At 28.1% G+C, this 14,431-nt stretch overlaps 2 protein-coding genes across 11 annotated transcripts in view; one reads left to right on the forward strand and one right to left on the reverse strand.

The window, feature by feature from the left end:
• Positions 1 to 14,431, forward strand: part of LOC140668052 (lachesin) — a 236,096-nt gene that overhangs the window by 136,868 nt on the left and 84,797 nt on the right. The gene's annotated exons all lie outside the window — the stretch shown is intronic.
• Fuctc (alpha-(1,3)-fucosyltransferase C) overlaps positions 3,655 to 14,431 on the reverse strand; it is a 124,493-nt gene continuing 113,716 nt past the window's right edge. For all 5 annotated transcript variants that reach the window (XM_072896606.1, XM_072896607.1, XM_072896608.1 and 2 more), the window contains 3 exons: positions 9,184 to 10,791; positions 8,452 to 8,749; positions 3,655 to 6,887 (listed from right to left, as the gene is read on the reverse strand). In XM_072896606.1, coding sequence (XP_072752707.1) covers positions 6,524 to 6,887; positions 8,452 to 8,749; positions 9,184 to 9,826 — 1,305 coding nt within the window. In that variant the 5' untranslated portion in view covers positions 9,827 to 10,791 and the 3' untranslated portion in view covers positions 3,655 to 6,523. The remainder of the gene's footprint in view (positions 6,888 to 8,451; positions 8,750 to 9,183; positions 10,792 to 14,431) is intronic.

A 14,431-nucleotide genomic window follows, 5' to 3' on the forward strand; every position in this document is an offset into this window, starting at 1 on the left:
AAATGATTAAGATTCTTCAATAGCTATATTTGAATTTGGCTGAATAATTTAATCATAGTAAAAAAATCTAATTTACCTGTAGTATTTCCGTTTGCACTCATATATGCAAATAATTTCTTAAGCATGCTATCTTACTCTGGACCAGAAACGGAGGCAAGGCAGACTGTAAAGGACATCTATAATTCAAGTTACGAGTGTGGAGCAGCAGAATCGGGAAATAGCCCGAGTAGTCTTGGGGAAAAGAAGGAAGAGGTCGAAGATAAAATTTGGAATAAAAGAGAAAATGGATACGGAGAAATAGCGAGAGAATATCGCGCAAGAAGGGAAGCAAGCTTCGTCTTAGGGTTGGTGAGGGAGGGAAGGGAAAGAAAGCGCGAGCGTTGGTACCGTTTGGAGATCCAAGTACGTCTGAGAGGCCAGTAATTTCTTTTTATATCCATCCAGCTCGATTCGAGTCGCTGCTCTCCTGCTTTCAACTTTCGTATTTATTTCCCGCGGCCTTAACACTTTACTGGGAATTGCGCGACAAAATTTCCTCGACATTAGAGATCGGAAACACAAGTTTTGTTCGTCAAAATGATTCATCCGCGAGTATTTTTATCGTTCAATGTACTCGACTTGCGTCCAGCTAGCTTTTTACCTAAAAGATATAGATAGAGATTTGGATATTTGTCAAACTGCGATCATACAAAATTTTGTTTCCTTTTTATTAGAAACATAAAAGAGATGTTTTTCGATCAATTTGATTTATTGCATCATTTCAATATGAAACGATTCAATATCAAATTTTTAGTTTTAACGTGAAGTTTATATAGACAAATTAAAAGCGTGGTCATGAAATCGAATTAAGATTCATGATAACATTTGCATCTGTCGAATAATCTAGGATTGAATATTAATGATGAGTGATATTAACACCATCAAATGCAATAATGTGCTTTCGGGAAGTAATATTATGTTATGGTATAGATGTATTATTAAATCGCTATACACGCGGTGGTGATGATGTATTGTCTTTTCTCAATGATTTGAAAATATTAACACGATCGAGCAGTCGTCATTAATCAATTATGCATCGCTTTTTGCTCTCTTTTTGCCCGTTACATCCTAATTATATTACATACGAGTGAGTTGCATAAAGTGAGCGCAATCCATAATTATTGCAACCGCATCATCGCACTCACTTAATTGCTAGCATTTTATCTCGCAACATATTGATGTAAATAAAATTGATGATCGCATCTGGTATAATAATTATTCGATGCATATTTGTAGTACTTTTCGCGTTTTTTGTGTACTTTTCATTTGAAATTATAAAGCAAGATTCAGATTATGAATTAATATTGTATTTTTTGGCCAAATTTTTTATTACAAATTGATAATTTTGTGTTTATAAATTCGTGATATTTATAAGAATATTAAGAAATTACATTAGTACAAATAAAAATATAATAATGTTATATTATATTACAATATTATAATAATATATAATAATATAATAATATTATTCTGAACAAACAGATTATTTACAAATGACTTGAGGAAAGAGAAGTTTTATATTAAAATGTGTGATTCGAAATGCGAGGAACTATAATGTCTATCCAATAATCAAAAAGTCTGTCTATTGAGAGACATCTTATCATATCGTTCTCGAGCTAACGGATAAATATAGATGGTATGTGTTATGATATGTGTGACAGAAATTATAATAATCCATATATTTGCATACATATATAATAATTCGTAATATTTCACAGCGAATTTGAAAGACATGTGCACAAGTTTGTATAATAAAAACGATTATTTTAGAAGATCGGATATACGATAAACAACGCAGGATTTGATATTTTGTACAAGTATTATATACTAAACTGTATATCGAATTTGAACGCGCTTTTGCTCTTTAATTTGCATTTCGCATAGCTTTCTATAAAGCTTCTAATAAGCGAAACGTTGAACATCAAATAACATTTCTGTAATTATCCTACGTTTGATGCATACTTTATGGTCCGACATAACTAACATGGCGTTCCTATTTTCCCATTCAGATATTACGCCGCGCACATAATAGCCGTACGATGTGCATTGCAAGCAGCGAAGTTTGCATATAATCAATCAATCACTGCGAATTGTGCGCGTTACGAGAGGGGAGAGAGTGAAATAATAATCTCCTTGTAGTTTCTAATACATACGTAAATCGCGTAAAATGAGATATTAAAAAGAAAATTATATATTATTATAATTGCGTCAGTTTTGATTTGTTATAATTAACGAAAAATGTGTCTTACATTGAGTGTTATATTTTCGTTATCACGAATAAACCTACAAATCATTCTACAAGCATTGAACTTTGAATTCACACCAAAATTCTATCGATTTCAATCTCTGACTCGGGCAAAGTTCGACCGTTGTACCACTAACGTGATCCGATGAAGATCACAGTACTTTCAATAAATATATGGCGCGCGCACGAGAGAGAGAGAGAGAGAGAAAGAGACTAGACTCTACGACACTCTCGTGACAAGAAATTGCTACCGCGATGAACTTTGAGAAGAGACTTTGAAGTTGTTACAACCTATCAGAATGGTTGTTCGATGCTCTCGAAGTTGCACTCAGGTAGTACTTTTACGATGCGAACTCGTGTCGTAGTATGTAATCGTCTAGCGAGCGATGCGACGTATTTGTACGTAGCACTTTCGTGATTCCTGTAAGTTTAACACAACTATCATTGATATAATATCTATTCCCTGGTAACTTGCAACATCTTAGTCCAGTTTATTGCGATTTGATTGCTTATCGTGCGGGCAGAGGAGGCATACAAAGGAAGTAAAGTTTCCTTTGTCAAGTGTTCTCGCAAAAGTTTCAGAATGACTTGCCGGGAGGTATTCGTTTATCGGATTTTCTAAAGAATGTTTTTTTTTTTTTATATTTTCTCTTTCTCCCTTTAATCTGCATATAAATATATCAATTTAATATTCGCAAGTTTATACGTAAAGTGTGATAGTCTCGCGTTTGAGGATTACGGAGAGAATGTCATAAGTTGTGAATATACAGGGTGTCCGGTAATTGGTGAAAAACCTGCTAATAGCAGATTTTTGAGATCATTTAGAGACGATTTTTCCTCAGCGAAAATGTCGGGACATCAATAATTTCCGAGTTATAAACGATTGAAAAAAAGACGCTTTTCGCAAACTAAATGGTAATTTTTTAACTTTAAGATTAAAACTACATCTTCAGTTAATTTCAGACAGAATTTACTCTAATAGAATTTTAATTTAAGACTTAATTACAAAGATATATAATGATAAAAATTAAAAACTTGCAAAAAATGGTGACGTCTCTCGATATTTTTGATCTCAAGAATCTGCCATTAACAGCTTTGTCACCAATTACCGGACATCTTGTATATGTATATATATATATATATATATATATATATATATATATATATATATATATATAATACATAGAAATATATATATATATATAGTACTTAAATAATGTTAATTTATAAGGTATAGTTATATATGCATATCAACTTGCATATAATATAATTAAAATGTTTCTATATTAAATAATAATGTTTTAAAATAAAATAGATGACGTGTTTTTTTATATCTGTAAAATTCTACAAATTTTATTTAAAATACATTTCTCTATATAAATACATTTATATAAATAACATCTGTAAAAAACATTTTAATATTGAAAATTTGATAATAACGCAGGGATTGTTACCATTTAATTTTATACACAATATTTGTCGACAAAGGCTGTTAAAACTTCAGAGTAACGTACAGTATACTTTTCTGTGTCAATAACTATGACATAAAAATGAAATAGAATAGGACATAATAGATCGTAATTTAATAGATTGCTGTACATGTAGAAAGAAATTGATAGGAATAGAAGCGTTCTTCATTACAGTTTGAAAAAGAAACTCGAGCAGCAGAAGTGAGTTTATTTAATCTCGTTATTTCTCAGGAAAGTTTCTCTTTCTTCAAAGTGCAAGCGAACCATCTTTTATACTGTGTTAAGTAAACAATTAAGATATTTATGACTGTTATGATCAATAAGCTAAAGAGCGTTACTTATTAAAATCTTTCTTTTTATGTAAAGTGGCAAAAGAGGAGAAGTCTTTATTTTCATAAAGTACAAAATGGAATAACTGTAACACAAGTTCAGAAAAAGGAAAAGTATACATATATAAATATAAAATAAATATATAATATTATGTTTTGATTTCACTAGTTATTAATATTTATTTAATAGTGCTTTTAATGTAAATAAACTTTATATGTGTGTGTGTGTGTGTGTGTGTGTGTGTGTGAATTATGCTATACATATACAACATATATACAATATATATACAGTTTATTTACATTAAAAAGCACTAATTAAATAACTAATCCAAACAGCATTAATAACTTAAAAATTATAATTTGTGAAGTTTCGGTGTGTATATTAATTTATAGTGATACATATTAAATGAAGATTTAATTAAGATTCTCTCAATTTAGACATTGTCTGTAATGATAGTACATAATTTTCCTTGTTCTCAAACTATATGAGAAAAGTATTAGACAGAAAAGAAAGATATTAATCTTATCATTTGCAGACAATATCTGTAGATTAGCTTAAACATTTCCAAAAATTAACAATTGCAAATTGTTTGCATTGTTTACATTACAAATATGATCATTTTTTGTATGATCGGATAATCTATCTTGTCAGTATTGAACATTGTTTATAAAATAAGCAACATTTTGCATGTAAAAAAACAACTTTCTTACGCAAGAGAATATAAATTCAAGAATTGTGTAAAATTTAGATATTTTTACATTATACATTATTTTCTATTTGTACTTTAAAATAATTTATTAATATTAATAATTAAAAATTTAATTTGTTTGTAGTCTTAATCTACGCTAGTTTTTGAGGAAAACAACTAGAATATATTTGAAAATAAAAGAAGGGATAGAAAAATATGGAAAATACATTTAGTTGCACGCCGATTGTTATATATAAAGGTTACAATAAATATAAATAATTAATAATTCGAAATATATAAGGCTCCAATATTTACAAACATATAACTATAACTTGGCAATGAGAGCCATGTCCGATATTTTTTCTCGTCTACATCTCTTTAGGACGGTAAAGAGAGATAGAATTCTCAAAAATGAGAATCTATTTCTTGGTAAAGTACACCAAGTAAAATATGTGCCCTGTGCACGATTCAAATTTCGCGAAAGAATTAATTTCTAAAGAAATTTTACGCATTAACATCTGCGCATAGCTCTCATTGCCAAGTTATAGTTATATGTTTATAAATAATTAAATTATTTACTATAAATCTTAGCATTTGATAAGGTAAAGCTACATCTAATTGTAAGTATCTCTTTTCCTAGACGATACATCAAATATAAAAAGGGCTGAAAAAATTAAAATTAAAATTAATTAAAAATTTTATGTCCTGAATTAGAAATTATCACTGATGTAATAGACATTTTTATTCGTATATGTAAATATGCGAACACAGTGGTCTCTTAATATTAAATTTACACGCTATTTCGATGTGCTTATTAGGCATGTGTAAGTTTTTTTTTTAATAAAAATGCATGACAATTGCAATTAAAATAAATAACATTAATAAATTTCATATCTTCTTCTAGTTTACTGTAGCATTTAATTTTGTTTGTTTAACTATTTAACTATTTAAAAGGACAGATATTGCATTATAAATTATAATGTATTATTTATTATCTGTATAAGAACATTCGAAAAAAATCGAGAAACTTTTTTACTTGCATTTTTCTCATAATATATTAAGATTGTCAGTCTTTTGTACAAGTATGCGCATTATGTTCATTCAGTCTATTGTTAGGATTTATTAACATGCGTAATCTTTGATAGCTGTTTTCCTTTATGGACATCAAGTGATCAGTAAATCGCACACCTGCTTCCCTCAAACTCTTGTAGTGTTGCAGTGTTAGGGCGATGAAGCTTGGCTGCTTTGATCATGATTAATCAAGCGAGTAGTGAATATATCGATCTAATACATATCCTCGGTCTAATGAGCCATCATCGATGCATAAATCAGACGTCGAAGTTACATCATCACTTACCTTGTTAGATAATCTTAGAAACAATTGACCATATTACACATCTCAATCCATCATTCATAGATTTAATTATGTATATATGTCTTAATTTTAGAAATTGAGATAAATTGAATAACACTGACATATTTTTATAAACTCATATTCAATTTGAGAAATGTATTCTTACATATCAAAATACGATATATAATAATAAATAAATAAATAATATCAAATTTATGATCAAAATAACTACGAATCGAAAATACAGCAGCAATCACTTTTTACATAAATAGATGAATAGATAAATATATCATATAAATTATAAATTATATATCGTGGAATCGTGTCAATTTACAGTTTAACAGCCTCAAGATATTCTTACGAATACATTATTAATTTATCTGTTCTAGTTATATGACCTAATTATGTTTATGATTCATTAATGTAATTTTTGTCGCGTATTTATTAACGTCATTTAAATACGTTTGAATAGGACATTTATCCTTTGCGTACCAATCCGATAAGGTGGAATACATTTTTGGCTCTTTCTGCTTATGCAACACCTCGCAAAGAGTACAAACGGCCCGTTTCGTTGCCACGTTGACTCGATAATATTTCTTCCATTCTAGGAAGCTTTGATATCGCCGCAGATCTTGGGAGAGATATTTCAAGTACGCGGCGAGCTCCTTCGGACTCTCAAAGTCCAAGGCATTCACGTAGGAATTCGGTGGTGCGAACTGACTGTAGTTGGCGCCTCCGTAAACTACTGGGACGACATTATACCTGCAAGAATATTGATAAGAGAATTTCATTATTGGTTGATAATATTTTCTTGCAATTTTAGTCACACATTCCACCTGCAAAGCTCATAGAAAAAGAAAAATACGATGAACAAACTGATGAATTCAACAAAGTCAAAATGAACAACAAGACAGAGTAGTATATAGCTTTCTATTCACAGTAATAATAAATACAGAATAATAAAAATAATAATTTAGAAGTTTCAATATACATATATTAAATAGTATCTTTCTATTATATAGTATTTTTCTATTTATATCTTTGAAATGTACTTTGTTAAAAATTTTCATATTTATAGAATGAAATTAAATTATTATAAGCTATAGAGAATTATATAATAAGAGATTGTGATTTTAAAAGGAAGAAATATTTGAAATTTGCATTTTTCTTAAGCCGTTCGATATATTTGGATAATTTATATGATATATAAATTATAATGAATTTATATATTATATATGAATTGAAATGTCACAAGTACTGCTAAAGTTAAGTGCTGCTAAAGAAAACTAGATAAATTATTATATTTGTGAATAATTAATAATTAAAAAATGAAGAATTAATTGCATACATATATATATATTTAAACATTATAGAAAAAAATATTATTTTGATATACGCTTGTAATTTTTCGACTTTGATTGCACATGCAATAAATATTTATTCTTGTTGTAAATTATAATGACAAATCATAGTAGCTATTGAAAGATATCTGTTATCAGATACATTGGTTATGCGTGCTCGTAAAATTGAATTATTCGTAATATTAAATAATATACGGACATATTTAGCGATTAGCGAATCAATGTTCCGAATTGTGTATCGAGTGTTCCCTCGAGCATCTCGTATAAATAAAAGTGAAAAAGAAACACGATATGTAGCGTTATCATTTTACTTTGCACAATCTGACAATTCAATTTAATTATTGACGCTTCGTCGTATCGATTTTATAATCGCACCGATATTTCAATTTTAAACAATCGCGGAATTTTGATGTTAACTTTATTCTCGTTACATTTACATTAATATTTAACGCGACAGTCGACCTACGCATAATTTAAATAGGTTGTATGAAACCTATGCACTTTACTGAATATACAATAAATGATGCAATACTTCGAAAATATATAAGTTCTAATACGTTTTTTAATTTAAATATTGATCTATTATAATTTTTTTTAAATACATTGATTATAATTTTTTTTTTCAAGAGAACATTAGCAATGCTCGCACTATGTAGGATGATTTAAGAAGTGACAGCAATTAAAAAACAGTTTTATTCGCGAAAATAAATTCTCTAAATAAAATTTTCTTTTATTGCTTTCATTTATATGTAAATAGACGTATTTGTAGATAATTAAAATTGACTAGAGACTATATAAAAAAAGTGTTTCTGTCTCTCAATCTTTTGCATTCTCTAATTTGCATTGCGATGACTCGTAGATTATCAGGGAAAATGTTTACTCCGTAGATATCAGTTAAATTAACTTTGTTTTCGCGCTCTGGTTGCGGATAACGATTCCTCGCGGTTTCGAAGCTGTGTCATTACCTGAGCGGATTCGTCAGCTTCTCCGTCACGTAATCATCGCAGAAGGAATTCTCGAAGGACAGATAGAAAAAGTAGTTAGGCTCGATTACGTCGCCAAAACAGTTTCCGTTTCTGTTGCAACTAGACGTACCGCATCTGCCGTAGATGTCGACGCCTATGTGCTTCGACAGCTCCTGCACGTACTCCATCCGACCACTTTTGGCGTAGCAATTGCTTACAAACCAAGTTACCAGCTTGCTTTTACTCCTGACGATGTCCAATATCGCGGACGGCATCTCGTCTACCGCTTTCTCTACACCTGCGAAAATCTGATTAGTTTCCATATGTAAACTCGATGTATGTATGTAGCTTAGTGAGAAGACACATCACCACAGGATTTGTCATTGTAATATTCGTAAATTTAAGTTTAAAATTCTGCAAACTAGAGTTTACATCTAATAAAAGATGCGTAGTGATAAAGATTAGCGAATAACATTCTCAAGGTATTCATTTTGTTTTAAAGTATTTTAATACAAAAGTTTGAAACTATCATTTTGCACAACATACTAATGACTAGATCATTTCTATTATAAATATTATATAAATATTATAATTAAATATTATAAATATAAATATTGTGTGTGTGATCAATATTTATATATAATATTTAATCTAGAAAAATTTTTTTTATTGCGAAATAGCAATGAATGAAAAAAAAGATATATTAACAAATATATAAGAATATATTATTACTTGTATAATTTTGCGAAGTGCTCCAATCAACATCCCTTGAAGGTGCGACAAACTTGCCACCTTTTACATCCTCTATCATGTCATAAGTCCACGGTATGTCACTGTCGAGACGATATGTCATCGTGAGATTAAAGTAATCCTCGTAATACTTGTAAGGTATCGGTCTATTAGCTGGACTTTCCAAGTTAACGTATACGTAAAATTGTTTCATCTCCCTCTTCAATGGCACGTCATATTCGCTCAGTTCGTTCCCGTGAAAAAGAATGGCGTCGTAATCTTCGATATTCAAATAATCTCGTTTGTTAAAGATTTTGCATTTATTGACGGGACAATTGTGAAAAATATCGCCTTCTCCGAAATAAAAGTCTTTTCTACCGAACATTGTATTCCATAAAAGAATAGTTTTTATGTCTTTTTCTCTAAATTCATCTGCCTTGATGAATTTGTTCAAATCATCCTCTTCACGAACTAAAGACATTTTGACAAATACATCCTGAATTTTGAAATCTCCATAAGAGGCTAAGAAGTAGAGGCAGACTATCAAGATTGATGCTACGATTAGATTGATGAAGAAATACGATTTTTTGTTTATTGTTTTGGCGATGCTTCGCCACAAATATGTTATTCGCATTTCGTGCAGCATTAATTGTCGAAATTGTTGAATTCGGTAATGTGCTATCTTCGCATATTATTGTTTCAATATATCCAAAATGTATTATCGTTTAAATAAATTCATCTGACTTTGAGTCATACTTTGCGTAGACGTGTAGTAAATATCATAATATAACTTATTGATTCCTGTTTAATATTGAAAATCCTATTTAATATAAATAGAATTTATTATTTATTGTTTGTTTGGCTATTATATAATGGCAGAAAGCTTTGCATAAATAACTTTTCAGCATTATAAACCGTAATAAAGAAAATCGTATAAAAATTCGGTTAAGATTGCGAAAGAAATTCTTTTTTGTAGCAAGATGGATACGGTTTAAAAAATATATCGCAGATACGTTTGTGTTCTTTATACAAGAACTGAAGACAAGTTGTGGAAGGAAAACTTTTTCGTTTAACAACTTAGATTTAGTGCCGTCACGAAAAGATGTGTAACAAAGTATTACTTATATTGTGTCACAAGGCACATTGCACGAGGATGATTTTATCTCTCTCAATGTTGATTTTGCATACAATTGTAACATTCTATTAAATAGTCTGCACGAATTATTAAAAATACTTTGAGAAGTATATATTTGATTTTAAATTATGTGAATTGTAATATCTGGCAAGGCAATAGTTGACAATCACATTTAATGCTGTTCCCTTGTACTTGCATTAATTAATAATTAGAAATATTATGTATCTTTTACATCTATTTGTATCTAGTTTTATATTTAATGGAATTAATTCGTTTCATTAAAATGTATTGCAAAATCTTCAATAGATTGAAATTGTAGAAAAGCGCTTTTCGGTGCTTCTATTTTTAGTAAATTGCTTTATATCGCTTCATAGATTTTTGATATGGGAGAATATTAATTTTATTCAGCTCCAATTGATAATTCTGGTATGATTCATCGAAGTCCGAGAGAATTTTCTTTCAACTTTGCACAGTATCTATATAAAAAAAATCAGAAAAATATTTATATTAATATATAAATATATAAATATTAATATAATAAATTGTGTGATAATTAAATAAATTATTTTTTATTATGTTCAGTTTTATTAGTAATGACAATGTAAAATAAAATTGTATTGCTTTCTTAAAATTATAACAATCATATTAATATACATATATATTTAAAATTAAAAATATTGTAAATACGTGAAAGAGAAGAGAGAGAGAGAGAGAGAGAGAGAGAGAGAGAGAGAGAGAGAGAGAGAGAGAGAGAGAAGGGGGAGGGGCAATAGAATAAAATCATAAATGTAGAAGGTCATTTAAGTTTCAAGGAAATATTAGATGCAAACAGTGTTGGAAGATAGACGATTAATTTGCAACGACTTGGGATAAAAGCGCTCGATGAAACAAGAGAAATTTTCATGGATGAATAATCGAGTTCTTTTAAAAGATTGTAAACGTTTGATGTTCTTTCAAAATAGATATTCCCGCTTACTTTGTCTGTAGGCAAGTACGATGTCTGTAAGAGAAAAGAAAGGAGGGGAGGAAACGTAAATATGAGGTTTCGTTTGATTAAAAATTGCTCTCTCTTATAACATCTATTCAGCATGAATAGTCTTTTTGTAACGTCGAATAGTCTGCTTGTAACGTACAGCGTACTTTAATCTCTCGTCACAATCTACGTTGCGTGCGATAAGTAATGTTTTAAGTAGACATACAAGAGTCTACAATACAAGCCTAAGAATTCTTAAACTGACTTAATTAAAATAATACTTAACTAATTATGAGCAATGAAAAGTGAAGGACGGACAGATAAATTGCTGAGTTTGTGATGTGAAAAATTGTAAAAGTATTTAAAATAAGAAACGTACAAAAAATGCAAGATTATATTTATATGATAATACATGATGATTATATCTTGTTAAATATCAGAGATCTTAATCGCGGATTAGTTAGTTTGCCTCTGCTTAATAAAGAAAAATATTTGCTTATGAAATTTTTGTTATTTATACGAACATGATTATATGCAGTATTCAATATGTAATTGGTTAGTTAATATTGTAAACAAATATACAACTGAAACATTTAATCCTAATTGATAATGAGGATTGCAAACCGGAGGCAGTTAAGTAGGATGAATGTAGAAATTTAAATAGTTAACAATTAATTTTATGCTATAATTATTTACCAGGCTTGTGATTAAACATAGAACGCTTTGTTAATTTGCTATGATTAACAATAAATTCGAAACTACGAGCATTATAAATACAACAATATATAATTATTTTTAAATAAATGTTTATTTCGTGCGCTTTTAGTTATTAATGCTCCATCAGTTATAATAATTGTTTATCACGTGACATAATAATAAACATTATACTGAAGACTTAAAGATAAATAATAACGAAATTGAAGGAAATATTAGATTTATCATATACATATATGTAAACTATGGTATTAATAAAACTATATTTTTAATTTACCGTTATCAGTTTGTGTAACAAAAAAAACCCGACATAAATTTATTGTTATATATATGTGTATATATATATATATATATATATATATATATATATATTGTATTATAACAATATTATACATATATACAATTATAAATCTATACAATAAAACAGGGCAAAATTCCACACATTACTGATATAAATTTTTCGGATAAAATCTATATCAGTGATTAAAAAAAACCTATTTTTTTTTTTTGCAAAACAAAACTGGCAAAAACTAATTTTTTCTCTTAAACATGTTAAAAAATAGATATAAACTTTTTTATCGACATCCGTCAATTGAGAGAGTATTTTCTAGTTTTAAGCTTTAATCAAAGTAAAATCCATAATAGATTAGGAAATGACCTAGCAAATATATTAATTTTCGTTAGATATTGAAAGTAAAGCATTTATATTATTGGTAAAAATTTTTAATTTTGTTATTATTAAATTTTTCTTATTAAACTAAAATTTAATTTATTTATATCTTATTAATTATTAGTAATATAATATTTATATCTTCTAAAGCTTTTGTTTTAAAAATTTCACATATTAATTTGAATTAAAAAAGACTTAATTATTATATTGATTTCATTTTTGTAAACTATAGTGATTAGTATAATTTATTAATTAAAGAAAAAATATCTTTGTACATAAAATAAAATATATTTTTATAGTTTTTATCAGTTTATTCTATTGTATAAGTCTGGAATAGAAAAAACAAAAATTTACTATATATACTCTTTTACCATTGACTTTTCTAGCCAATCTTGATATAAGATGATTAGGTCTCACATTTAATATTGGTTTTATATTAAATGTATATGTTAATGATGAGTGCGTATGTTTGTGTGTGATTGTACAGCATTGTCATTTTTTGTATCGTTGACTTTATATTTCCTATTTTGATAATATTATCGTTTTGATAATTATCACAAAAGTTAAGGACCGCAGTTAATGCAAAATCTAATAGAATACAAACTAAATTTTTAAAATAAAATAGCTAGAGAAACATTAAATTTATATTCTATGGAATATTAATTTATTAACTAAAATATAAAAAAATGAGAGAAAACAAATAAGAGTCTACGCAGTAGGAGGAGCGCGAGTTTTATTTTAAAAATAAATTAGTAAATTATTATAAATACAATCAATCATATGTTTTGGTACATTTTTCGGATTTTCTTCAGCGCAAGTTTTTCACCTTACAAGAGATTTTATAAAAATCATGTAAAAAATTAAATAAAACATAAGAATTTAAAGAGAGTCAAAACAATATTACATATAATGGTTATTATAATAACAATAAATAAACTTTATAAAAGGTAACAATCTTTATATAGAAATTTAAATGTCAAATAAATGAGTCAATAAAACATAGCTAGTTTGGCTTCAAATAATAAGTAAGTAAATATTTTGAACGTCGTCAGACCACAAAAAAAGATCAGATATATTCGCGGTATCTATTCTTTGCATGCACTTTTCACTAATTGAAAAGCTGCACAGGAGTATAACGATAACTATAAAGATAACACGCGTATGGTTACATGGACAATAGAAGTTAATTATAACATACTTTATAATATTACCCTTTACAATTGATAGTCTATATCAACTAAATGAAAAGAATGCACAACAAAGTCAATCGAGAACAAAAAGAAGTTATGTGTTATATATCTATAAATTACTAATGCGATGACGAATAGCGCTCAAATATGAGTAATAGTACATAATAAAGCAGATCCGATACGTGTACCGATAGGTTGATAATCGTATAACAACTGTTTAATCGAAATCTGGTAGAGTTATATTTGAGACTACATGGATGTGTTTGTAAACATATGTGATATTTAAAGTTTAGAAAGTTTATACATATTACATTATTATACATGATGCAGGTATTCTGCGTCCGTTTACTAATTCAAACTCTTTTGTTGTCTTTTAATATATGTATATCGTGTTACTGATATTTGTTTTTTTTATTAAAAAAGAGTTTATTATCTAAAATTTTAATCTTGTCTTACTTAAAATCATGATCGTATTTCAGCCTGTGCTCAATAATAACATATTTGCTGTTCTTCTAATATGATATAGTTATCTTCTGATATAATTATGATACAATTGATTTTATATACTC

The sequence above is a fragment of the Anoplolepis gracilipes genome, chromosome 7 (genome assembly GCF_047496725.1).
Source record: "Anoplolepis gracilipes chromosome 7, ASM4749672v1, whole genome shotgun sequence".
Classification (NCBI taxonomy): Eukaryota; Metazoa; Arthropoda; class Insecta; order Hymenoptera; family Formicidae; genus Anoplolepis; species Anoplolepis gracilipes.